This window comes from Heterodontus francisci, chromosome 33, assembly GCF_036365525.1.
Source record: "Heterodontus francisci isolate sHetFra1 chromosome 33, sHetFra1.hap1, whole genome shotgun sequence".
Classification (NCBI taxonomy): domain Eukaryota; kingdom Metazoa; phylum Chordata; class Chondrichthyes; order Heterodontiformes; family Heterodontidae; genus Heterodontus; species Heterodontus francisci.
In genome coordinates, this window is record NC_090403.1 from 47262529 (window position 1) to 47287933 (window position 25405).

The 25405-nt window shown below is 41.8% G+C and overlaps 2 protein-coding genes across 2 annotated transcripts in view; both read right to left on the reverse strand.

The window, feature by feature from the left end:
• Positions 1 to 2090, reverse strand: part of LOC137347949 (gap junction delta-3 protein-like) — a 53005-nt gene extending 50915 nt beyond the window's left edge. The window contains exon 1 of the mRNA XM_068013005.1: positions 1612 to 2090. The gene's annotated coding sequence lies outside the window, so the exon portion shown is untranslated. The remainder of the gene's footprint in view (positions 1 to 1611) is intronic.
• A 5300-nt stretch (positions 2091 to 7390) lies between these two features.
• Positions 7391 to 25405, reverse strand: part of LOC137348178 (DNA topoisomerase 2-alpha-like) — a 59769-nt gene continuing 41754 nt past the window's right edge. Inside the window, exons 30-35 of the mRNA XM_068013495.1 lie at positions 24388 to 24546; positions 21776 to 21923; positions 21594 to 21676; positions 19100 to 19336; positions 18013 to 18236; positions 7391 to 8022 (exon numbers count right to left, since the gene is read on the reverse strand). Of these exons, the coding sequence (XP_067869596.1) occupies positions 7867 to 8022; positions 18013 to 18236; positions 19100 to 19336; positions 21594 to 21676; positions 21776 to 21923; positions 24388 to 24546 (1007 nt within the window). The 3' untranslated portion in view covers positions 7391 to 7866. The remainder of the gene's footprint in view (positions 8023 to 18012; positions 18237 to 19099; positions 19337 to 21593; positions 21677 to 21775; positions 21924 to 24387; positions 24547 to 25405) is intronic.

Here is a 25405-nt window from a genome sequence, read left to right on the forward strand (position 1 = left end):
GATAAGGTGCCACATCTTAAGGTTCTCGGGGGTAGGTGGTAATGTGGAGAAATCAGTTCAGCCATGAACTTATTGAATGGCAGAGCAGGCTTGAGGGGCCGAGTGGCCTACTCCTGCTCCTAATTCATATGTTCGTATGTTTATTTCCCGCTTAGGAGGAATGAGGCCCATTATTGCCCCAGTTCACATTGGCCAGGAATCAAAGCAGTTTTGTATAGTTTAGTGCTGAACCAAGTCAAGGATCGAAGCTATTTTGAGCATACTAATTAAAACAGCTTTTCAGAACCAATCTGTCCAGTGACATATTTTTAATGTATTTTAATGTGTAAAATACAGTTTTAATGTGAATATTTTTCATATCATTCAAGATAGACCATGCAAGTAATGCACTTAAAATCTTGCTTCAACTCGATGAATTTTACAAGTAACCTTACATTAATCATCAAAGTAACTACCTTAATGGCTCATCTAGTTAAGATAGTGAGTAGTTGAGCCTCACAGAATAGGAAGATCCTTGGATTGTACTGAGTTAGCTGACACCAGCAAGAGTACCATAAATATCCCAAGAGGGCGAGGGAGGAGAATAATCAGTCAGAGTTTCAGCTCTGATTACTATCCAGTGACACGTGCTGGAAACTGAGCTTTTGTTGGCGTTAGACAAGCCCAGGATCAAGGTCAGCTGTGATGCCCACTGCCCTCCCCCTACAGTGGAATAACCTGTTAGCATGCACACAGAATGACTACTTTGGTAAGATACCAGAGGGTGCCCAGTAAAGTGCCAATAGCCATTTTAGTACTGGTTAGCTCAGATCACAGGAGTCTGAAATTGGTGTTCCAGCACACCATAGTCATACTACCAAAACCCAACTCCCTTATTCCAATAGTAGCATCCTAGAGGTTTAGAAATGTTTTATGAGTGGCTTGAATTCAGATCGATAGGGAACATTTCAGGTTGAATGACCACTTTAAAAGTGGAACTGGGGGTTCCCAAGGAGCTCTGCCAAACACTAACATCGTCATTGTTATGAAAAGCAACTATTATTGTTGTTCGGAAATAATGCAAAAAACTTGCGATTTGCGAAAGCTGCATGACATTTTCCATGTTCAAAGACACTGACACAGGCAACAGGCACTGATCTGAACAGTTAACTCTGCTTTTCTCTCCACAGATGCTGCCAGACCTGCTGAGTTTTTCCAGCACTTTCTGTTTTTATTTCAGATTTCCAGCATCCGCAGTATTTTATTTTTAAATTTACAAAAGAAACATTTTCACTGTAATCTTGGTCTAAAGTTCTCTTCACTGATTTCAAGTTAAGGTTCTTTATTTGCTTCTCCAGCAGCGACATACATTGAAAGGTAAACCTCCCATCAGAGCGAGCTTGTGAAATACAACCTGCTCTGTGGCTTAAACTTGTCGGAGAGACATGATTCCCTCCAAAAATAATACTCAGAAACACGAACTAAATCATAATTCCTGCCTCAATAAAAGTCGGAGTCCATGAAACGCGCGTCAGAAATGCTTTATGATCCCATGAAAAAACAGGAAAGCAATTGACTGAGAAGTTTCACAACTTTTTACCCACAAGCAAAACTTTCCTTAACAGAACCCACCTTGCAATGTCTTGGCAATCCCTCTGGCTGTGAGCGGGGTCACGATTGCAATGTTTCCCACTTGTACATTCTCAATTTATCTGGAAGTAGGGGACAATTGTAAAGCCCCCAAACAGCGAGCGTCGGAACGTACCAAATACACTTACGTTCTCTTGTCACTTAAATCAACAAATCGGTTTCAAATATCAATGCGCTACAATAGAAAGTCTTAGTTTAAAACATTTTTTTTCTTTGTAAAGTCTGTTTAAGAGGAATGAAACATCAGGCTGGTGCTGGGTCTTCTGCCGAAGTGATCTTAAAAAGCATCGTGATATCTTTCCTTCCGTTAAGGTGTTTAACGAGACAGCTAAACCACATCTTCGCTTATTTGAAACAGCAAGAGTAAATGTTATCATCGAGCTTTTAAGACATACCAAGGCAGAGTACGAGAGCTGTTTCAATATATTGAATGACGATAGCAACGAGCCATCCCTGTCAAACGTGATGCCATCTTCCCATGAGCTCGTAAACGCACCCTAATCAGTCACTCCTAAAATAGTTCAAAAGTAAACTAAAAACTAGGTCGGTAAGAAGAAAAGTTTCATTCTTCGTTAGGGCTGGGCGTACGAATGTTGAAACTCCCTCATTACAACAGCTTGCATTTACGTAGCGTCTTTAACGCAGGAAAATGTCCCAAGGCTCTTTACAGGAACATAACAAAAATTTGACACTGAGCAAAGCATGCGACAAAACGCTTGGTCGAGGTAAGTTTTTAGGAGGGTCTTAAAAGAGCGAGGTTTAGGGAGAGAATTCCAGAGCATAATGTAGACAGTTGAAAGCACAGCCAACAATAGTGGAGCAAAGGGAGTGAGGTTGCACAAGAAGCCATGTTGGAAGAACAAAATTCTGAAGTCCAGAACTCGTAGGGGCAGGAACAATGAGGCGAGAGGGGTGTACTGTCTTTTCTAGTTCCAATTCTCCAACATATACTTTTTAAAATGTTTACCCAGTTACCAACGCAGTCAATCATATACTCTTTATCTCAGAATAAAATACACCAACCAGGTTTCTTTAATAAACAAAATTATCAGTTTATTATAAAACAAGACTTAACCAGTAACGAAGCAAAGCATTAACACACAGATTGAAATATGAAAGTTCCCTTTTTAAATTCCTCACACACAAATTCTCATGCACACTGAAAAAAATACAGAAATTCTCTCTGCAGAGGTCTGTTTCAAAAAAAGACAAAAAAAATACTTTGGCCAAATAATTTAATTTAGAAAAAGATATGGAAAGATGTTGCTTGTCCTTTTTTGGTCTGATGCCCCAAATATGCATAGACGGCTGTCACTGGAATTTTTCTAGAGCAGTTCTTTTCCGGCGACATTGAGGATCAGTTTGGCAGGCTTTTCAGGAAAAATGCAGCATCACTTTCTCTGTTTCTTACACTTGATTCTCAAGAAGTTCTCAAAGAAATGGAAGAGGGTGAACTGATGGTGACTGCTCTCGTCTGGTTTTCTCCAACTGTCTTCAAAACAGTTCACACCCAACACACTGTCCAAAGCGGAAAAAAAAAACAATATCTCAAGAGTCAAGCCCCCTGACCCCCTTTAAAGTTTGACCCGTCACTTCTTAGGAAAGATCTTTCCCAGGTCACCAAGGTTTCTGTTTATTGCTTAAAGCACACGACTTCCAGCAAGGCTGTTTTTAAACATGTGTGTTTTCAATGAACTGTCAACAACAAAGACCAGCTTCTATGAAATCTTCAGCCTTCCAATGAATCCATCTCCACAATTTAAATATACCCTCAAATGCATATACTTAACAAAAAAAATAGAAGCACTTTTGTAACAATGGGTATGTACAAGGATTTTTAAGAGACAAGAGAGTTTGGAAATGGGGTGGTAGTTTGCAAGGTTAGTTGTTTTTGAGGAGGGGTAACAGCTTACAGTATCAGCTAACATGGAGGCCAGGAGTTGAGTGACTTGCAGTTTAAAACTTCAGGAAATCTGTCATGTGTTTGTCATTGACTCAGATCATCGTTTGTCTGTCCATATGGATCTGGGGTTATGTCATGTTTAATTCCAAATTTATTGGTGCTTTTGTTCACCTTTTCTAGCCAGACAAGTTTAGATAGTACAGAAAGGTGACCTGCTTGATCCAATCCCAAAAAGCTATTTGGCAAGTTGAAATGCAGATCTTCACAGTAAATATCCTATCCTGTCCAGTGAAACTGTTCTGTCTTCATGTATAACATGACACTCAGGTGGGAGAGAACATAGGCACAGTTAAAGGCCATTCATCCCCTTGAGCCTGTCGTGCCATTCAATTAGATCACAACTGAATGTTTATAAACTATTTATCTACCTTGCTTGCATAACAAAAATCTATCACTCAGTTTTGAAATTTTCAATTGACCTCCAGCCTCAGCAGCTTTTTGGGAGAAAAATTCCAAATTACCACTGCCTTGTGTAAAGTGCTTCCTGGCATCAACCCTGAACAACCTAGTTCTAATTTTAAGGTTATGCTCCCTTGTACCACTTGCCCCATCACAGAAAACAGTTTCCCTCAAACAACCCTCTCAAATCAGCTTTAACCACTTAACTAGACCACCCATTAATCTTCCATACTTAAGGGAATGATTATCATACCTAGGTACCTTATGCTGATCAGTGTTGCATTCAAATTAAGCAAGAGTTCATTCATCATACTCACTCATTCATCATATGCACAGCGGGATTGGTGGTCTGAAGTGCATTTGTTTCAATGCGAGAAGTATAACAGGTAAGGCAAATGAACTTAGAGCTTGGATTAGTACTTGGAAATATGATGTTGTTGCTATTACAGAGACTTGGTTGAGGGAAGGGCAGGATTGGCAGCTAAATGTTCCAGGCTTTAGAAGCTTCAGGCGGGATAGAGGGGCATGTAAAAGGGGTGGGGGAGTTGCATTACTGATTAAGGAGAATATCACAGCTGTACTGCGGGAGGACACCTCAGTGGGGTCATGCAGCGAGGCAATATGGGTGGAGCTCCGGAATAGAAAGGGTGCAGTCACGGTGTTGGGGGTTTACTACAGGCCTCCCAACAGCCAGCGGGAGGTAGAGGAGCAGATATGTGGACAGATTTTGGAAAGATGTAAAGGTAACAGGGTTGTGGTGGTGGGTGATTTTAACTTCCCCTATATTGACTGGGATTCACTTAGTGCTAGAGGCTTGGATTGGGCAGAATTTGTGAGGAGCATCCAGGAGGGCTTCTTGAAACAGTATGTAGATAGTCCAACTAGGGATGGGGCCATTCTGGACCTGGTATTGGGGAATGAGCCCAGCCAGGTGGTCGAAGTTTCAGTGAGGGAGCATTTCGGGAGCTGTGACCATAATTCCATAAGTTTTAAAGTACTTGTGAATAAGGATAAGAGTCGTCCTAAATTGGGGGAAAGCTAATTATAACAACTGAAGAATTTAGATTGGGGGGCGGCTGTTTGAGGGTAAATCAACATCTGACATGTGGGAGTCTTTCAAACGTCAGCTGATTAGAATCCAGGACCAGCATGTTACTGTGAGGAAGAAAGATAAGTTTGGCAAGTTTGGGGAAGCTTGGATAACGTGGGATATTGAGCCTAGTCAAAAAGAAAAAGGAAGCATTTGTAAGGGCTGGAAGGCTAGGAACAGACAAATCCCTTGAGGAATATAAAGACAGTAGGAAGGAACAAGCAAGGAGTCAGGAGGGCTAAAAGGGGTCATAAAAAGTCATTGGCAAACAGGATTAAGGAAAATCCCAAGGCTTTTTATACATATATAAAGAGCAAGAGGGTAACCAGGGAAAGGGTTGGCCCACTCAAGGACAGAGATGGGAACCTATGTGTGGAGCCAGAGGAAATGGGCGAGGTGCTAAATGAGTACTTTGCATCAGTATTCACCAAAGAGAAGGACTTGGTGGATGATGAGCCTAGGGAAGGGAGTGCAGACAGTCTCAGTCCTCTCATTATCAAAAAGGAGGAGGTGTTGGGCATTTTGCAAAGCATTAAGGTAGATAAGTCCCCAGGGCCTGATGGGATCTACCCTAGAATACTGAGGGAGGCAAGGGAGGAAATTGCTGGGGCCTTGACAGAAATCTTTGCATCCTCATTGGCTACAGGTGAGGTCCCAGAGGACTAGAGAATAGCCAATGTTGTTCCTTTGTTTACGAAGGGTGGCAAGGATAATCCAGGAAATTATAGGCTGGTGAGCCTTACGTCAGTGGTAGGGAAACTATTAGAGAGGATTATTCGGGACAGGATTTACTCCTATTTGGAAACAAACGAACTTATTGGTGAGAGACAGCATGGTTTTGTGAAGGGGAGGTCGTGTCTTACTAATTTGATTGAGTTTTTGAGGAAGTGACGAAGATGATTGATGAAGGAAGGGCAGTGGATGTTATCTATATGGACTTTAGTAAAGCCTTTGACAAGGTCCCGCATGACAGACTGGTACAAAAGGTGAAGTCACACGGGATCAGAGGTGAGCTGGCAAGATGGATACAGAACTGGCTCAGTCATAGAAGACAGAGGGTATCAGTGGATGGGTATTATCCTGAATGGAGGGATGTGACCAGTGGTGTTCTGCAGGGATCAGTGCTGGGACCTTTGCTGTTTGTAGTATATATAAATGATTTGGAGGAAAATGTAGCTGGTCTGATTAGTAAGTTTGCGGACGACACAAAGGTTGGTGGAGTTGCGGATAATGATGAGGATTGTCAGAGGATACAGCAGGATATAGATCGGTTGGAGACTTGGGCGGAGAAATTGCAGATGGAGTTTAATCCGGACAAATGTGAGGTAATGCATTTTGGAAGGTCTAATGCAGGTGGGAGGTATACAGTAAATGGCAGAACCCTTAGGAGTATTGACAGGCAGAGAGATCTGGGCGTACAGGTCCACAGGTCACTGAAAGTGGCAACGCAGGTGGATAAGGTAGTCAAGAAGGCATACGGCATGCTTGCCTTCATCGGTCGGGGCATAGAGGATAAAAATTGGCAAGTCATGTTACAGCTGTACAGAACCTTAGTTAGGCCACACTTAGAATATTGCGTGCAATTCTGGTCGCCACACTACCAGAAGGACGTGGAGGCTTTGGAGAGGGTAGAGGAGGTTTACCAGTATGTTGCCTGGTCTGGAGGGCATTAGCTATGAGGAGAGGTTGGAAAAGCTCGGATTGTTTTCACTGGAACGACGGAGGTGGAGGGGTGACACGATAGAGGTTCACAAAGTTATGAGCGGCATGGACAGAGTGGATAGTCAGGAGCTTTTTCCCAGGGTGGAAGAGTCAGTTACTAGGGGACATAGGTTTAAGGTGCGAGGGGCAAAGATTAGAGGGGATGTGCGAGGCAAGTTTTTTTTTTTACACAGAAGGTGGCGAGTGCCTGGAACTGGCTGCCAGGGGAGGTGGTGGAAGCAGATACGATAGCGACGTTTAAGAGACATCTTGACAAATACATGAACAGGAAGGGAATAGAGGGATATGGGCCCCGGAAGTGCAGAAGGTGTTAGTTTAGGCAGGCATCAAGATAGGCACAGGCTTGGAGGGCCGAATGGCCTGTTCCTGTGCTGTACTGTTCTTTGTACTTGGGGTGGGATACTGAAATAGGTGCAAATTAATTAACAAATTTTGATGTATTTTCCAAAGGGAGCTTTTTTGTGCAATTACATTTCAAATTAACAGCTAAATGGTATAAAACTGTGAATTAGCAGACTGCATGTTGTTCTAAAAGCACATTTCTATTGAAAGAATCCTCAATACTTGTACATTTTACAAAAATGTTTATTTTAGAAATTTTAAAACGTAAAAAAAGTGAAGTGCAAGAGAACAGGTATGTGAGAGTATAAGAAATCAGTTGCCAGCAAATATTTACAACAGAGACAAAACTGAAATTAACAATCAGCCAACATCTTTCCAAAATGGCTTTCCACAATTTTCATTCTTTCGAAGGCAGAGACTTATGCTGGGATTCATGGGCACTTGCAGCCCAGCTGTTCATTCTTCATACGGAAGCCTAGAAAATAGGCATTCAAAGGCTATTCAATATTCAATGCAAAGTGTAACACATGCATTTTTCCTTGCAGTGATTCGGAGCAGGAATCCTGCTTGATTTCCACCTCCCGACCCAGGAAAACTAGTGTCCCTAGTACTGCTCCATTTATCAGATAACATTAGAGTAATACTGAATCTTTCCTGATCTACAAAGCTCAGTACCAAAATTGGAAGCGCACATATGAACTGAGCCCAGACAGTTAAAAACTTAAAACAGATCATCATCATCATCATCATCCTCCAAGTACCGGACAGGCTTTTTTGCACGGCTCATCATTCTAGGTGCTCCACCTAGATCAACACTTGAGTTGGAGTCTTCAGCAATATCAATATGGAAACTGTCATCTTCCAGCATCTTGCATTTCTGAAGAACAATGATAAAAAAAATTACTGTTTGAGGAGACTGGCTGCATTTTATTACAAGGTTGAGTGAGGCAAGAAGTGAAGTTCAAAAGATTGTGCAAGTAAAAAGCAAAAATTAGAAGAAAAAAACCGAACAAACAAGGAAAATATAGTGGCCAGTGTGGATTTCCAAAGACAACAGCAAATGCACTAATTATGTAAGTGGTGTCATACATATGTCCACAAGCACTCATCACCTTCTAATACTGTAACGGCCATCATCACAAGCATGTATTAAGAGGCTAGATGACGTTCGGGCTATCACTGCTCCTCAGGTCCTTACCAATGTCCACATTTATACATTGCCGAATAGGAATTAGGAGTGGGAACAAGAGCACTAACAGCCCTCTGATGCTCCGAAGACTAGCTAACCTGGCACAGAGCAGAGCACAAACCCCAAACTATCCTTCACCTTCATAAGTTGTATGTCTTGTGAAACAATTTGATTAGTAAATAAATAAATATAAGCATTTGACATCGTTGTTGGGAATATGATCTCAATTCTTGTATTCACACAGCGTATGCAAGTGAACTTTAACCTTTTTGAGTGTTTGCTGACAAAATGTTAAGATAAAAAGCAGTGTATGTGACTGTTTTTGATCAATGTGTGTGCTTCACTTCCTTGTTACTGCTCATTGGCTGTCTGCTAAAATGGTGTGTAACACAGGTAAAAATGTGTCATAGAAAGACCAGCAACCTTGTATGGAGAGGGAAGCTATCACATAGTAAGCTCGCCCAATTGAAATAATCAGGCTAGCAGAAGAAGCAAGCCCAAATGTTAATGGGCAGCTCCAATAGGGTATGTCATGGCAAAAGGCAAGCAGCATCAAATGACATTCTGAATGGAGAGCAGGGCACATCTTGGTGTGTGAATCAACATTCTCAGTGATTACTGATAAAGTTAAAGTACTACTTGAAACTGGCAGACAGAAACTTAGAAGCTGCACTAAGATGTGCTGTGTCAAATAAATTCATGCCATGATTCCAAAGATGCAAAATTTTGCGATGAATGGTGGTAGATGTTTATTAAGTAAATATACACATTGATATATCTATATTGTGTAGGAGAAAAATTTCTACTAAAAATTAATGCATGTGGCTAAAATGATGCTGCCGTAGCCACGTGCATGATTAGTCAGTACAGGGGAAGAAGATGATTGGTAACTGGTAATTTATTCTACATATGAACATATGAACTAGGAGCAGAAATAGGGCATTCAGCCCCTCTAGCTTATAGATACAGCACTTCGGCCCACCAGGTCTGTGCCAACCATCAACCACCCATTTATACTAATCCTACATTAATCCCATATTCCTACCACATTCCCACTTTCCCTCAATTCTTCTACCACCTACTTACACTAGAGGCAATTTATAATGGGCAATTTACCCATCAACCTGCAAGTCTTTGGCTGTGGGAGGAAACCAGAGCACCCGGCGAAACCCCACGCGGTCACAGGGAGAACTTGCAAACTCCGCACAGGCAGTACCCGGAATTGAACCCGGGTCGCTGGAGCTGTGAGGCTGCGGTGCTAGCCACTGCGCCGCCCCTTGCTCCACCATGTCATGGCTGAGCTGTTTTTGTCTCGAATTCCACACTCCCATCTACCCCTGATAATCTTTGATTCCCTTGCCTAACAAGAATCTATGTAATCCCGCCTCAAAATTATTCAATGACCCTGCCTCCACCACATTCTATTCTGAGGCAGAGAGTTCCAAAATTGCACAACCCTCAGAAAAAAATTTTCTTCATCTTTGTCCTAAAAGGGCGACCCCTAATTTTAAAACAATGCCCCTTAGTTCTGGATTCACCCACAAGAGGAAACATCCTTTCCACATACACCTTGTCAAGACCATTCAGGATATACTTTGATCAAATCTCCCCTCACCCATCCAGTGAAAACAAGCCCAGTCTGTCCAACCTTTCCTCACAAGACAACCCGCTCATTCCAGGTAGCAATCTAGTAAACCTCTTCTGAACGGCCTCCACGCAATCACAGCCTTTCTTAAATAAGGAGACCAAAACTGCACACAGTATTTGAGATGTGGTCTCACCAATGCCCTATATAAATGAAGCATATAATATCCTTACTTTTATTTTCAATTCCTCTCGTAATAAAGGATAGCATTCCATTAGGCTTCTTTACTACTTGCTGTACCTGTATACTAACTTTTTGTGATGTATGCACTAGAACACCTAGATCCCACTGCACCTCGGAGTTCTGCAGTCGTTCTCTGTTTAAGTAATACTCTGCTTTTTTATTCTTCCTGCCAGAGTGAACACATTTTCCCACATTATACTCAATCTGCCAGATTTTTGACCACTCACTCAACCTATCTATATCGGTCTGTAAACTCCTCATGTCCTCTTAACAACATACTTTCCTACCTATCTTTGTGTCATTTGAAAATTTAGCTACCATGCCATTGCTCCCCTCATCCAAGTCATTGATATAAATTGTAAAAACCCCAGCACAGACCCCTGCAGGACTCCACTCATCACATCCTGCCAATCAGAAAAGGACCCTTTTATGCATTGGCTAAGTTTGCTGACAACCTAACCCCTAGGTGGCGCTGTACCAGCACATGCACAAATGCAGCCTGTTCCACTGAAATGTCACTGTGATGTTGAGGCAGCTGCCAGGATTAATGATGGCACTGCTCAATTTATCATAGAAAACATCTTCAACCCCTGGAAGCACACAATGGACATGCTTGATACTTGGAGAACATTGCACTGTTTGAAGTCTCATCAGAAGGACAGCACCTCTGACAGTGCTGCACACCCTCTGTAATTCTGTGAGGTTTCAGTGCCATCCCACTCTCCAGCTGCTCACTCCCTGCTTTCCCACAACCGACCCCCCCGCCAAACCCCCCCATCCCCCCAGATGCTAGCTCTAGGCCACATGCCGTGCCGCTTCCCTCCTCTCAGCCACTCGCTTCTACATCGCCCCGTCACTCCCCGTGGACAGCCTTGCTTCTTCGGGTGGTGCAGTGAGGAACCATCGAACGGAGGAGTGAGTGGCCGAGAGGAAGGAAGTGTTGCCGCCTGTGGCCTAGAGTTAGTGTCTGGAGGGAAGCGGGGAGTGAATGGCCACAGAGCGTGGGTGGGGTGGGGAAGAGAGCAGGAAGTGAGCGGCCAGAAGGTGGGTGTGGGGAGAGAGAGGGTTCTCCTGCGCATGCGCCAGTTAGTCCTGGCAAAACAAGTTCGGAGTGCGACCGTTTGCGCATGTGCACATCTTGGAGCGCTCTGATGATGTCAGCGGGCCGCTGCGTTGTCAGGAGTCACTTTGTTATGCATTATGTTGTCTGCCAGTCAGCCAATCTTCTGTCCATGCTAATATGTTCCCCACTACACTGTGAGCTCCTACTCTGCGCAATAAACTTTTATGTGCCACCTTATCAAATGCCTTCTGGAAATCCAAGTACAATGTCAACAAACATGATCTCCCTTTCACAAAGCCATGCTGACTATTCCCGATTACCTTGAGTTTTTCTAAGTGCCCAGCTATAGCCTCCTTAATGATCGATTCCAACACCTTCCCCACGATAGACATCAAGCTAACTGGCCTATAGTTACCTGTTTTCTGCCTCCGCGCCCCCCCCCTTTAATAGAGGGGTTATATTTGCTATTTTCCAGTCTGATGGAACCTTTCCAGAATCTAGCGAATTTTGAATAATTAACACCAACACATCTACTACCTCATTAGCCACCTCTTTTAAAACCCTCGGATGAAGCCCATAGGACCCTGGGATTTGTCAGCCCACAGCTCCATCAGTTTGGACAGGACCGTTTCCCTGGTGATTGTAATTTCATCAAGTTCCTCTCTTCGTTCCATCTCTTGATTTACAGCTATTACTGGAATGTTTTTTGTATCCTCTATAGTGAAGACAGAAGTAAAATATTTGTTCACTCCATTTCCATATTATCTACTATTAACTCCCCATTCTCACTCTCTAGAGGTCCAACACTCACTTTACTTACACTTTTTCTTTTTAAATACCTTCTAATTGTAATAAATAGTTTTTAAACTTACGGTATGGCAGGTCAGCTCTGCCAAGTGGAATGTACATCCTGAGGTGGGTGGGAAGTCATGGACGCACCATGTGTCCTAGATGAACACATCTGCAGGAAGCGTCACCGGCAGCAGAAGCTTGAGCTCCGGGTTTTGGAACTCGAGCGGCGGCTGGAGTCACTGTTGTGCATCCATGAAGCGTAAGACTACATGGATAGCACTTTTAAGGAGGTGGTCACACTGTAGGTTAGCAGCATGCAGGCAGAGCAGGAATGGGTGACTGCCAGGCAGTCTAGGAAAACCAGGCAGGCAGGAGCCCCCAGAGTCTATCTTGCTTGCTAATCAGTTTTCCATTTTGGATACTGGTTAGGGTGATGATTCCTGAGGGGAGTGCAGCAAAGCAAAGTCCGTGGCACCTCGGGTGGCTCAGCTGCACGGGAGGGGAGCAGGAAGAGTGGAACAGCAACAGTGATGGGGGATTCAATGGTCATGGGATCAGATAGCCGTTTCTGTGGCAGTAAACCTGACTCCAGGATGGCGAGTTGCCTCCCTGGTGCCAGGGTCAAGGATGTCATGGAGCGGCTGCAGGACATCCTTCTGGGGGAGAATGAACAGCCAGAGACTGTGGTCCACTTTGGTACCAATGACATAGGTAGGAAGAGGGATGAGGTCCTGAAAGCAGATTTGAGGAGTTGGGAAGGAAATTTAAAAAACAGGACCTCAAGAGCAGTAATCTCAGGATTACTCCCAATGCCACCTGCTAGTGAGCAAAGGAATGGGAGGATTGATCGGCTCAACACATGACTGGAGAACTGGTGCAGGAAGGAGAACTGGTGCAGGACGGAGGGCTCTGGGGCAGGTAGGACCTGTACAAGATTGACGGGCTACACCTCAAGAGGACCGGAGCTAATATCCTCGCAGGGAGATTTGCTAGTGCTGTTGGGGAGGGTTTAAAGTAACTTGTCGGGGGGTGGGAACCTAAGGGGTAGCTCAAATTGGAATGAAGTAAAGCTGATAACAGAAGGTAGAAAAGTAGCAAGTGATATTAGAAGGCAGGCGAAACAAAGGTGAGTATCAACTAGGCTTAGAATGCAAAATAACGTTAAGATGACAAGGTTAAGGGCACTCTACCTGAATGCACGCAGCATTCGCAGCAAGATAGATAATTTAAAGGCGCAAATAGAAGTAAATGGGTATGATCGAATTGCCATTACAGAAATGTGGCTACAGGGTGACCAAGATTAGGAACGGAATATTCAAAGATATTCAACATTTAGAAAGGGCAGGCAAAAAAGAAAAGGAGTTGGTGTTGCGCTGATAATAAGGGATTGGATCAGTACATTAGTAAGGGAGGATCTCAGATCGGAAGAACAAAATGTGGAATCTGTTTGGGTGGAGCTAAGAAAAAACAAGGGGCAGCAAACATTGGTAGGAGCAGTTTATCGGCCACCAAACGGTAGTGGTAGTGTGCGGCATGGTATTATTCAGGAGATTAGAGAAGCGTGTAGGATGGGTAATGCAGTAATCATGGGTGAATTCAATCTGCATATAGACTGGGTAAACCTAATGAGCACCAATGCTGTAGAGGACGCGTTTCTGGTGTGCATTAGGGATGGTTTTTATTTATTTAGAGATACAGAACTGAAACAGGCCCTTCAGCCCACCGAGTCTGTGCCGACCAACAACCACCCATTTATACTAATCCTATATTAACCCCATATTCTCTACCACATCCCCACCATTCTCCTACCACCTACCTACACTAGGGGCAATTTACAATGGCCAATTTACCTATCAACCTGCAAGTCTTTGGCTGTGGGAGGAAACCGGAGCACCCAGCGGAAACCCATGCAGACACAGGGAGAACTTGTTTTCTTGAGCAGTATGTTGAGGAACTGACTAGAGAACAGGCTATTTTAGACCTAGTATAATGTAATGGGAAAGGGTTAATTAATAATCTTGTTGTAAAAGAACCTTGGGGTGCGTGACCATAATATGATAGAATTTTACATTGTGTTTGAAAGTGAAGTAGTTCAATCTGAAGACAGGGTATTAAATTTGAACAAAGGAAATTATGAAGGTATGAGGGGAAAATCGGCTGAGGTGGATTAGGAAAATACATTAACAGGTATGACAGTACATAAGCAATGAATAATCTTTAAAAAGAGTTATTACATAGTTTACAGCAACTATACATTCCGTCAAGGCACAAAAACCCCAAAAGAAAAGGCAGTCAACTATGGCTAACAAAGGAAGGTAAGAATTCTATAAGATTAAAGAAAAGGCCTATAAAGTTGCCAGAACTAGTAGTAAACTTGAGGATTTTAGAACAGAGCAAATGAGGACCAAGAAACTGATAAAGAAAGGGAGAATAAAATATGAAGGTAAACTAGCAAAAAACAGACTGTAAAAGTTTCTATAGGTATGTAAAAAGGAAACATTTGGCTAAGACAAATGTGGGTCATAGAAACATAGAAAATAGGAGGAGTAGGCCATTCGGCCCTTCGAGCCTGCTCCACCATTCATTATGATCATGGTTGATCATCCAACTCAGTAACCTGTTCCCGCTTTCGCCCCATATCCTTTGATCCCTTTAAACCCAAGAGCTATATCTAACTCCTTCTTGACAGGCAGAGTCAGGAAAATTTATAATGGGGAATGGAAAAATTGCAGAGAAGCTGTATGATTACTTTGTGTCTCTCTTCACTGAGGAAAATGCAAGAAATCTTAGAGATTCAAGGGACTAGGGAGAATAAGGAATTGAAGGAAATTAGTATTTGTAAGAAGGTTGTATTAGAGAAATTAATGAGACTGAAGGTTGATAAGTCGCCAGGACCTGATATTCTAGATCCCAGAGTGTTGAAAGAGTAAGCTATGGAGATAGTAGATGGATTGGTGATCATCTTTCAAAATTCGATAGATTCTGGAATGGTTTCTGCAGATTGGAAGACAGCATGTCACACCACTATTTAAGAAGGGAGGGAGAGAGAAAATAGGGAACTACAGACCTGTTAGCCTTACATCAGTAGTAGGGAAAATGCTAGAATCTACTCTAAAGGGTGTGATAAATGGACACTTGGATAATAGTGGCAGGATTAGGCAGTCTCAACATTGATTTATGAAAGGAAAATCATGTTTGACGAAACTGTTGGGAGTTTTTGAGGATGTTACTAACAGAATTGATAAAGGGGAGTTGGTGGATGTAGTATACTTGGGTTTTCATAAGGCTTTTGATAAAGGAGATTGGTTAGCAAAATTAAAGCACATGGGATAGGAGGTAACATACTGGCATGGATTAAGGATTGGTTAACAGGCAGAAAAAAGAGAGTAGGAATAAACGGGCCATTCTCGTGTTGGCAGGCTGTGACTAGTGGGGTACCATAAGGATCAGTACTTGTCCCCAGCTGTTCACAATATATATCAATAGTTTGGATGTGGGGACCAAATGTAATATTTCCAAGTTCGCAGATGACACAAAACTAGGTGGGAATGTGTGTTGTGAGGAAGATGCAAAGCGGCTTTAAGGGGATTTGGACAGACTGAGTGAGTGGGCAAGAACATGGCAGATGAATATAATGTAGAAAAATGTGAGACTGAACTTTGGTAGGAAGAACAGATGTGCAGAGTATTTCTTAACCTGGGTGTCCTCGTCAATTAGTCACTAAAAGCTAGCATGCAGGTGCAGCTAGAAATTAGGAAGGCTAATGGTAGCTTTATCGCAAGAGAATTTGAGTACAGGAGTAGCAAAGTCTTGCTTCAAAATGTATAGAAACTTGGTTAGACTGCACCTGGAGTAGTGTGTGCAGTTTTGGTCCCCTTACTTTAGGAAGGATAGTATTACCATAGAGGGTGTGCAACAAAGGTTCGTCAGACTTGTTCCTGGGATGGTGGGACTGTCCTATGAAGAGGGATTGGGGAAACTGGGCCTGTATTCTCTAGAGTTTTGAAGAATGAAAGGTGATCTCATTGGGACCTACAAAATCCTTAAAGGGATAGACAGAGTAGATGCAGGTAAGATGCTTCTCCTGGTTGAAGAGTCTAGAACCAGGTAACAATTTCAAAATAAGGGGGAAGCCACTTAAGACTGGGATGAGAAGAAATTTCTTTACTCAGCGGGGTGTGAATCTTTGGAATTCTCTACCCCAGAGGGCTGTGGAAGCTCAGTCATTGAGTATGTTTAAAGCAGAGATTGACAGATTTCTAAATACCAATGACACAAAGAGATATGGGGCTAGTGTAGGAAAAAGGCATTGAAATGGATGATCAACCATGATCACAGTGAATGGCACAGCAGGCTCGATGGGCTGAATAGCCTACTCTTGTTCCTATGTTCCTAGTCAGTGATTTCTATTGGACAACACTGATCAAGCTAAACATGGTACCTAACTGAATGAAACAAAACAATCCCATAAGTCACACACAAATGACTGTGAAGAGTTTAAAAAAAAATTAGGTGACATTAGGACCAGACCGTTCAGGAAGCACTTCCTCACACAAAGGGTGGTTGGTACAGGTTTGGAACTCTCTCCCACAAACAGCAGTTGAAGCTAGAACAGCTGTTAATTTTAAATCTGAGATAGATAGATTTTTGTTAAGCAAAGATATTAAGGGGTATGGGCCAAAGGCAGGTATATGGACTTAGGCCGTGGATCAGCCATGATCTCATTGAATGGCGGGACAGGCTCAAGGGGCTGAATGGCCTACTCCTGTTCCGATCTTCCTATTATGTCAACTTGCATTAAGTGCGCCTCATTTACATTATGATTTACTAAACTATTAGACAAGTCAAACATACTCCCTCGCACCCCCTCCCCCGAGTCACACTGGCACTTTGTGGGTTGATCTGTGCTTTGCGCAGATTTCACTAGAAATCAGTTTAAGATTACAGTGCACACTTAAATAAACTAGTCAAAATCACTTGATGTAAGATTTGTAAAGGCAGCAAAGAGAGAATTTCATCAGTTATGGCTGGTCTTGAACCAGGTCCCAGAGATGAAAGAACATACTGCTAATATACTGCACCAGGCAGCTCTCTGTATTAACTGCATTTAGTTCTACTTGTACTCATTGTATATAGAAAACATGCTAGATCTAACTATTGGATGCAACACTATTATCCCAAATGTATCATTCATTCACGACTTGCACACCCCATCTCTTTTAATAAAAATTTTTTTTAATTGCATTTGCTAAAACTGCTCTACAGCATATTATAGTTCAGTGGGAAGGTCTCACTCAAATGATGTTTTTCATGCTAGTGTATTTAGAATGTAAAATCTACCATTGGAAGGATATACTTGCCATGGAGGCAATGTAACGAACATTCAATAAATTGTTGGCCATTTGGAACTGAGATGGGTAGAATTTCTTCATGCAGAGCATTGTGAATCTTTGGAATTTTCTATCTCAGAGGGTGTAGATACTCAGTCACTAAGTATACTCAAGGCTGAGGTTGATAAGATTTTTGGACTTTCAGGGAATCAAGGAATATGGGGAGCGGGCAAGAAAGCGGAGTTGCAGTCAAAGATCAGCCATGATCCTAATGAATGGTGGAGCAGGCTCGAGAGGCCGTATGGCCTCTTCTTGCTCCTAGGTATGTTCTTAGAATAAAGCAAAAAGGAATTTTCGAAGTTGCCCCTTTATTTTTCTGTGCAACCTTCCGAATCATGACAAAGTTATTTTGCCTTCTGCCGGTTCCTTATAATCACTCTAAATTTACAGATAAAATGTGACATACACACTGGTTATAACTATTAGCTTAATCTATAAAAAGTTATATTAGTCTCTGAACTCCTATTACTTTCAGGTTTTATTACTAACTTTAAAGAACTGCATCCATCTTAGACGGCAAAAAGTGAAAAGATTCAACGAACTGACCCAGAACTGATATTTTAGATGACAGTATTATAAGCATCTACAGCTGTACTAACACTTACTTTGCTTGCAGTAGCTTTTGCAGGCTTCGATTCAAAGTCAAATTCCGAATCTGAGTCAGTGTCCTTCTTCCTTTTAGGTTTTTTAGCCTTAGCAGGTGCAACTTTCTTTGGAACATTGTTTTCATCAGAAGACATTTTATTTTTCATTTTTGCAGCCGTCTTGGAAGATTTTGGAGCAGCCTTTTGTTTAGTGAGAACATCAAAGATGGAAGGTTGGTTTTCATCTGGAAATAATTATACCTTAGATTAGACCTAATTCTTGGGCTTTTCAAAATTGCTGTTCATTACTGTTCTCTAGCTTTGCAGATGTAATTCACCTTGAAGTACAAATGAAATGAAAATAAAATTACAGTAATGTCCCTCTTTCCTGACTGAGAACAACCAAATGCCAGGTCTTCCTCAAAGTTGTCCAAGTAGGCAGTTCCCATGAGTGGTCAAAAGGAAAGCTTCTCAGTCCAATCGCCCCCTCCCCCCCAACCACTATTAGGGAGGAGAAAAAAAAAAGAGACTTTATTAGGAGTAAAAATTCTACCTAAATTAGATTTAATTGATATGCCTGGGAAGGACATTAAAAGGAAAGACTTACATTTATATGCCACCTTTCATAATTACCGGACATCTCAAAGTGCTTTACAGTCAATTAAGCAATTTTGAAGTGTCATCCCTGTTGTAAGTTAGGAAACCAGCTTTGTTGTAACTCTTTGCATGAACATTGTTTGACAATACAGTGTAAAACAATCAGGCACCAGTTACTTGAAAGACCAACAACTTACCTTAGATTACAAACTCAATTACTAGCTTATCAAAAAAGATTCATCCAGTAATTATATGCTTTCAATAGCAATGCTAGATTGACTTTGACTTCACTGCCAGTCAGAACAAATTTCAAATGTATAACTATATTATTGCTAAGTATTAACCATGGTCTCTTTACTAGAAATTAAACTTTTGTCCAAAGAAAAATATATAATTGGAACCTATCTAATACCTTCTCTGCCCAATGATGGGCAGTAGTTGGTTACCAGAGATTAAAGAACTGTGCAGATTGCAATCCATACCAGATCCTTATCAGAACAGATTCACTTGCCTTTCTTAGAAACAGTGGTGGATTTCTTGCCAATAGCACGTTTTTTTGGTGCCACTTTGTCTCCAGCAGGTTTGGTTGCTGCTTTTTTCACTGTAGGTTTAGAAGAGGGAGCTTCAAGTTCATCTTCTGCATCATTTTCCTGAGGAAGCTTCCCAGCAGCAAGTTCATTAACAGAATCGGAAGAGGATAAAGAATCATCAACTACTTGAGGAATATTCTTCAAAATGCCCTCTCTGGCTGTGATAAACAAGAATAGATTTTGTAGTTAGGAAAACGTTTTTTATACTTGTAATTATTAAAACCACTTTACACCAACGCCTAATAGCAAGGTCCCAAATCTTGAAAAATGCTGATGTATTTGCATATTAACTACATTTCTTAATCAGTAGCACTAATAATTTCTTCAATTGATGAAAAATAGTATCTTACGTTTTTTAAAAAAAACTTTATTCTGTGCTACAACCAGCAATTTTAGCAACACTTTTTAGGATTACAAAAACGTTAAGAGTTCTTCAAATATACCTGATTACACTGTATGGGATTGATCTAGGCAGTCACATTTAACACAGGACATCCACAGCATTTTGGATGTTTCACAAACACAATGCAATCTAACCTCAAAAACATTATTGTTTAGAAAATGTTAATTAAAACTCTTCATATTGAATTTAGGCCCTCTTTCATAATATTCCATTTTATTCAAGGCACTGTCTGAGGAAAATGTGGTTTTATTACAAGTATGCCTTTTTAAATCCTTATGCACATCTCTTCCTTTAACATTCTAGCTGCTGCAAAAAATCCCTAGCGCTCAACATGTCAGCCAGTGGCACACAGGAGCAGATCAAGTGACATAGCACTGTTAGCAGCACCTCCAACCAAAGATTGTCCTTGCAAGGAATGCTGGGGCCAATTACCTATCAATTTGCAGAGCAGTACACTGATTTAAGCTTAATATTTGTGACCAGTCAGAAACAAGAAAAGAAAGAACGAATGTGTGGTATGGAATATTTATTAAGAATCTACAAACATACTGTATAATGGGCAGGCAGCAATGTAGTTACAATGCTAACTGCTGATGAGACAAATTCAAATATTTGAACTTTCTTCCATCAGTATGCTTACACTTTACAAATGCAACATCAAGCCCAACAACTCTACGCAGGGTTACATTTTGTTCTAACCCAGTCCACTTTTGAAAGTATTATCTTGTTGGAGTATGGTTCCATCAGTTTTGATCAGCCTTGGCCATGTGCATATTTCATCAGTATTTTACCACAAGGGAACACTGCAGCCCAATTTGTCCACATATGCACTTTATAACATGAGTTACTGGGTGGCGACCTAGAAATAATTCTAACTAATTTCCACTTTTAACTGAAGGGCACAAAGGCACCTGCAACTGGCTGGCTGAGATGCACAGCACAGATTAGAGATCAAACCGAAGTACTACTAGTGTCAGGCAAACCCTTACCTATCAAGACTGAGGCACACATTATTTCGCCACATGAACAGAAATTTATAATTGCAAGCCCTGAATGGAAGGACATTTGCATAATACCAGACAATGTTGAAACAATGGGGGCCCCAGAAGTTGCTTTCCAATACACAGGTCAGACCAGTTTTAGCCACATGACTATGGCTGTTGCAGAGAATTTGCACTTCCCACAAAGGATTTTTGAAGAAACTGTCCCATATAAGGAGCTAATCACATGATTACCCTGCTGGGAGTTTTTTTTAAATTTGAGGGATTTGAGGCAGAGCGCCGTGTGCTCCTGGAATTGAAGCAAGAGAAACACAGAGAGAAAAGTTTGCCACATGAACAAAGTTTTAAGAAGAGTACTGGGCCCCAATGAAACGCAAGAATATAACTTCAATCAAGGACTATAGCAAGCTCAAGAAACAGTAACAAGATATTGCCTCAAACTATTCTACTTATCTTTTCTTCTGTTCTTTTCTATTCCTATCTGCATGTTTATATCGCGTGTAGCTAGCGTAAGCGTGTCGTACATCCGTAGGTGTGAACCGTATCAGAGTTTAGTTTAAGGTTTAATAAATTTCCTCTTTCTGCTTTAAACCAAAGAAAGCCTGTTGGTGCTCATTTATTTGCATTATAATTAGAAAGTTGTGAACAAGGATTCACAAAGGGGGAGCTCAAAATACAGTGTGTTTAAAATTAAACCCTGTTACAATAAGATCAGGTGAAGACAGCAAGAGACTCCTAGACACATTCGAAGTTGTGTTCCGGGTTCCGAAGAAGGGTCACTGACCCGAAACGTTAACTCTGCTTCTCTTTCCACAGATGCTGTCAGACCTGCTGAGTGGTTCCAGCATTTCTTGTTTTTATTTACTCCTAGACACATTGCTCACCTGGTCGTTACACTAGTCTGTAAGATTAGTTTACTTGATAAAAATCATAACCATTAGCGCTGCTTCAAATTTTCTGTCAAAATGATAATTCTTTAAAGTTACTACCACTGGAAATAGATTCACTTACATGTTTTGGAAGACACCTGCGATGATTGCAGAATTTCACTCTCACAGGGAACAGATTTTGCCGAAGCCTTTGACTGAGCTTTTCTGCACAAAACAGGTTATATTTGCCATAAGTAAATGCAAGATTTATAGTTGCACTTGATCAAATTCATCAAAGTTTTTAAATCTAATTTTTTCACTTACTTATGGGCACATTCTGCCTTTTGAGCTGAAAACTCAGAGCCACTGTCAGAAATACAAAATTCATCGTTGCTTTCCTGATCACTTGCCATTCTATCACCATCATCTTCATCATTATCAGATGACCCAAGCACGTACTTGGCCTTCAAAGCTGTTATAAATGGGGCAACAAGAACTTATCAAAAGAAAATTCCTGTATCTTTCCACTTAGGAAAAATTAAATTAGAAATGTAAGCAGTGCTTGGCAAAATGTAAGTAACACATGTGATTTCAGTTTTGAAGTTCTAAGTTAGGGTGTTTTCTTTCAGAAATCCAATTAAAGAGCTAAAAATCATAGCACAAGGTGTCAAAGTTGGGTATTAGAAACCCAAAGATTATAGAAGGAAGGAAAAACTGAGACAAAGTGTTGCATATTTTTGAAGACTCTGGAAAAGAATGAAATGGAAGCTAGAATAAGCATTGATTTCAGTGAAGGAAGAAAAGGATGCAGTGCCTATTAAAACTATTAAACATGGCTTTCATCTTTTGTCTAGAAATGGCAGCAAACATAAGTTATCATCTTTTACCTGAAATCTCAAAACAATATGCAAAATATCGAAGAATCAAAGGCCCTGAGTGATGCCAACTGGTTAGTATCAGTGGCAGCTTTCCTGCATTTGTCCATAAAAATATCATTTGGTTACTTAAAAATGTGCAAGAATTAATTTTGCAGACACACAAATTAAAAGTTGTGCAAGGATCAAACAAATGCTAACCTTGAAGTTTAGTTTAGTTTAGAGATACAGCACTGAAACAGGCCCTTCGGCCCACCGAGTCTGTGCCGAACATCAACCACCCATTTATACTAATCCTACACTAATCCCATATTTCTACCACATCCCCACCTGACCCTATATTTCCCTACCACCTACCTATACTAGGGACAATTTATAATGGCCAATTTACCTACCAACCTGCAATCTGAAGTGTCAGATAAGATGAAGGATGAAACTTCAGTTTGAATCCACGTGGAATAAGTCGGAGCCGGAGACAGTCACTGAGGAAGGAGATGTGGCTGTGAAAACGAGTTTTGGTCGACACCTTATCAAACACCAGGAGGGAAATGGAAAGCAATGAAGGTGAACAAGGCAAAAGAGACAAACGAAAATCCCGTCAGAGAGAAGAGCAGAACTTCTTCAAGGTAGGCATTCCTGGAAGAGAAGTGGCACTACTATTCTTTAAAGATGAACAGTCTTCTGTTGAGAACTAAAATTTTCTATTTGAAAGCTTGTTTATAGCAATCATTTTAATTTACTAGCAGTTCATTCTAATATGGCCACTGAAAAATGAAATAGCTTTAGAACAAGGTAATGCTTTTAGCTATTTCAAACTGATATAGACAGAAAAAAAAATGACTAATAGAAATCTGAAAACAGAAAGTGCTAGAAATATACAGCAGCCCCATCAGCATATGAAAAACTTGCAAGCAGCAATGTTGACTATTTTTTCAGTTTTCAACTCTGTTAAAGACACTGGTCTGAATTTTATAAGCCCACCACTTGCAGGCCACATGTCAAACAGCCGCCGCGATTCCAAGCACGGCAGCTCATTTACATAGCAGGGAGGATCGAGCGGGCTGTCCGTCCCCAGAAATGGCATCAGCTGCCTGTGCGCAGGCCCTGGCCTCCAACAACCACAACAATTTTATTTTGGATTCCAGCCAGTGGAGTTTTCTCCCCGATTCCCAGTGATTTCAATTTTACTCGGACCCCTTGATGCCACGCTCGGTCAAATGCTGCCTGATGTCAGGGGCAGCCACTCTCGCTAGAGTGTGGTTCCATTAGTGTTGGCTGCCTTCCAGAATCTAGGCCAATTGATCATTTTTCCATGTGAACTTAAATAGCAAGTGTTTTCATAGAAATACAGAATGCACAGAACAGTTGCAGCACAGAGGCCATTTGGCCCATCATGTGTCGACTCTCTACAAAAGCAACTCACCTTGTCCCACTCCCTCTGCCACCCCAATAGCTCTGCAATTTTTTCTCTTCTGTTGCTTATCCTTTTGAAAGCCATATTGAATCTGCCTTCACCACACTCCCAGGCAGTGCATTCCAGATTGCAACCACTTGCCATGCAAAAAACATTTTCCTCATGTCACCACTGTTTCTTTTGCCAGTTACCTTAAATCGGTGTCCCTTGGTTCTTGATCCTTCTGACAACAGGAACAATTTATCCCTATCTACTCTGTCCAGAATTTCTGGCAGGCTTTTTCTGACTGCTGATGATGTCACAGCCAATCTCTCTTCTGTCCTTTTTCTAATAGATGCACTTTAAAGCAAGGATCACTCAACAGAAATTTGTGGCAAGAACCATGCTCAGTTCCACCCTTGCTAGCATCCCTGCCACTTCTGAGATCCACGAGTCACAGACCAAGGGCTTTTTGCTCATCTATATGGTTCATGTTGCTTTCTCTAGCTGATCCATTGAAGCTAACCATGATTTCTGCATGATAGGTATTTTTAGTATACTTCCTCTTGTGCATTCACTCAAGGCCAGTGTTTGCAAGTCATCTTTTCAAATCCTTACGAAGCTGCCCCATCAAATATTTAGCACAAATTTGAATTCAAAAGCACTACCTGCTCCCCTTTGCAATTTTTCTCTGGGAAGATCAACAACCTCCACATCGCTGCCTGATTCCGATGCTGAATCTGAATCTGACCAGGGGTGTCTTTTCTTTTTGAGAGGTTTAAATTGAAGTTTAGTCTGCTTCTGAGCCAGTGGCTTAGCCTTGGTTCCTAAAAAAAAAAGTAGTGACTGTTCAGTTACACAACAGAAATAGAGGCCGGGATTTTATTTTGGCGATGGGGGTCTCGACCTCCAGCAAAAGCACCGGTGAGAACCCTGTGTCGCCCCTTCTGTGGGAGGCCTGCCGCATCAAGTGCCAATTAGGCACTTAACTGGATAGCAGCGGGTCTTTCACAGGATCAAGGACCCCAGTGATTGAAGCCCTGCCTCTGAGAGCATCCAGCCAATCAGAGGTTGCAGACTCTTTAACTGAGCAGCACCACTGCAGAGGCAGTGGATGCTACCGGTAGAGCATCCACCCAAGGCCGAGAAGCGGCGCTGGACACAGGCCACAGATAGGTCAGGGCGGAAGGGGTCTTGCAGGGTGGGGTCACAGGGGAGTGTGGTTGGTAGCAAGGGCAGGGGGGTGGCTCTCAGCAGCACCCCATCCCCCATTGATACAGCATTAATTGCCTACTTAAGAGCCTCAATTGGCGGCGAGGTGGGAAGGCTGTTCACAGGCCTTCCTGACCCGGACTTAATTTCAGCAGAAGTGGGAAGGTGGCGGGGCACCCCCGCCATCCCACCTGACTACATGCACTCCCCGCCTCCAAACCCTCTGTGAGAGAAAGTATAAAATTTCCCCCATGGTGTTATAATGAAGCTCATTCAAATGGATTGTATTGATTTCAATTGGTTAGTAGAAGGCCAGAGCCTCTTATCTGTTGAACTGACACTATCTCCAGTGATGTTAGTGATTTCTCAGTTAGGCTATGAGATGGTGTGCACCATATAAATTACCATTTGAACCTGTTCTTCTGAAATACCAGCATTCTATCTGACTGGGTTCAGGATGATGGATATTATGGT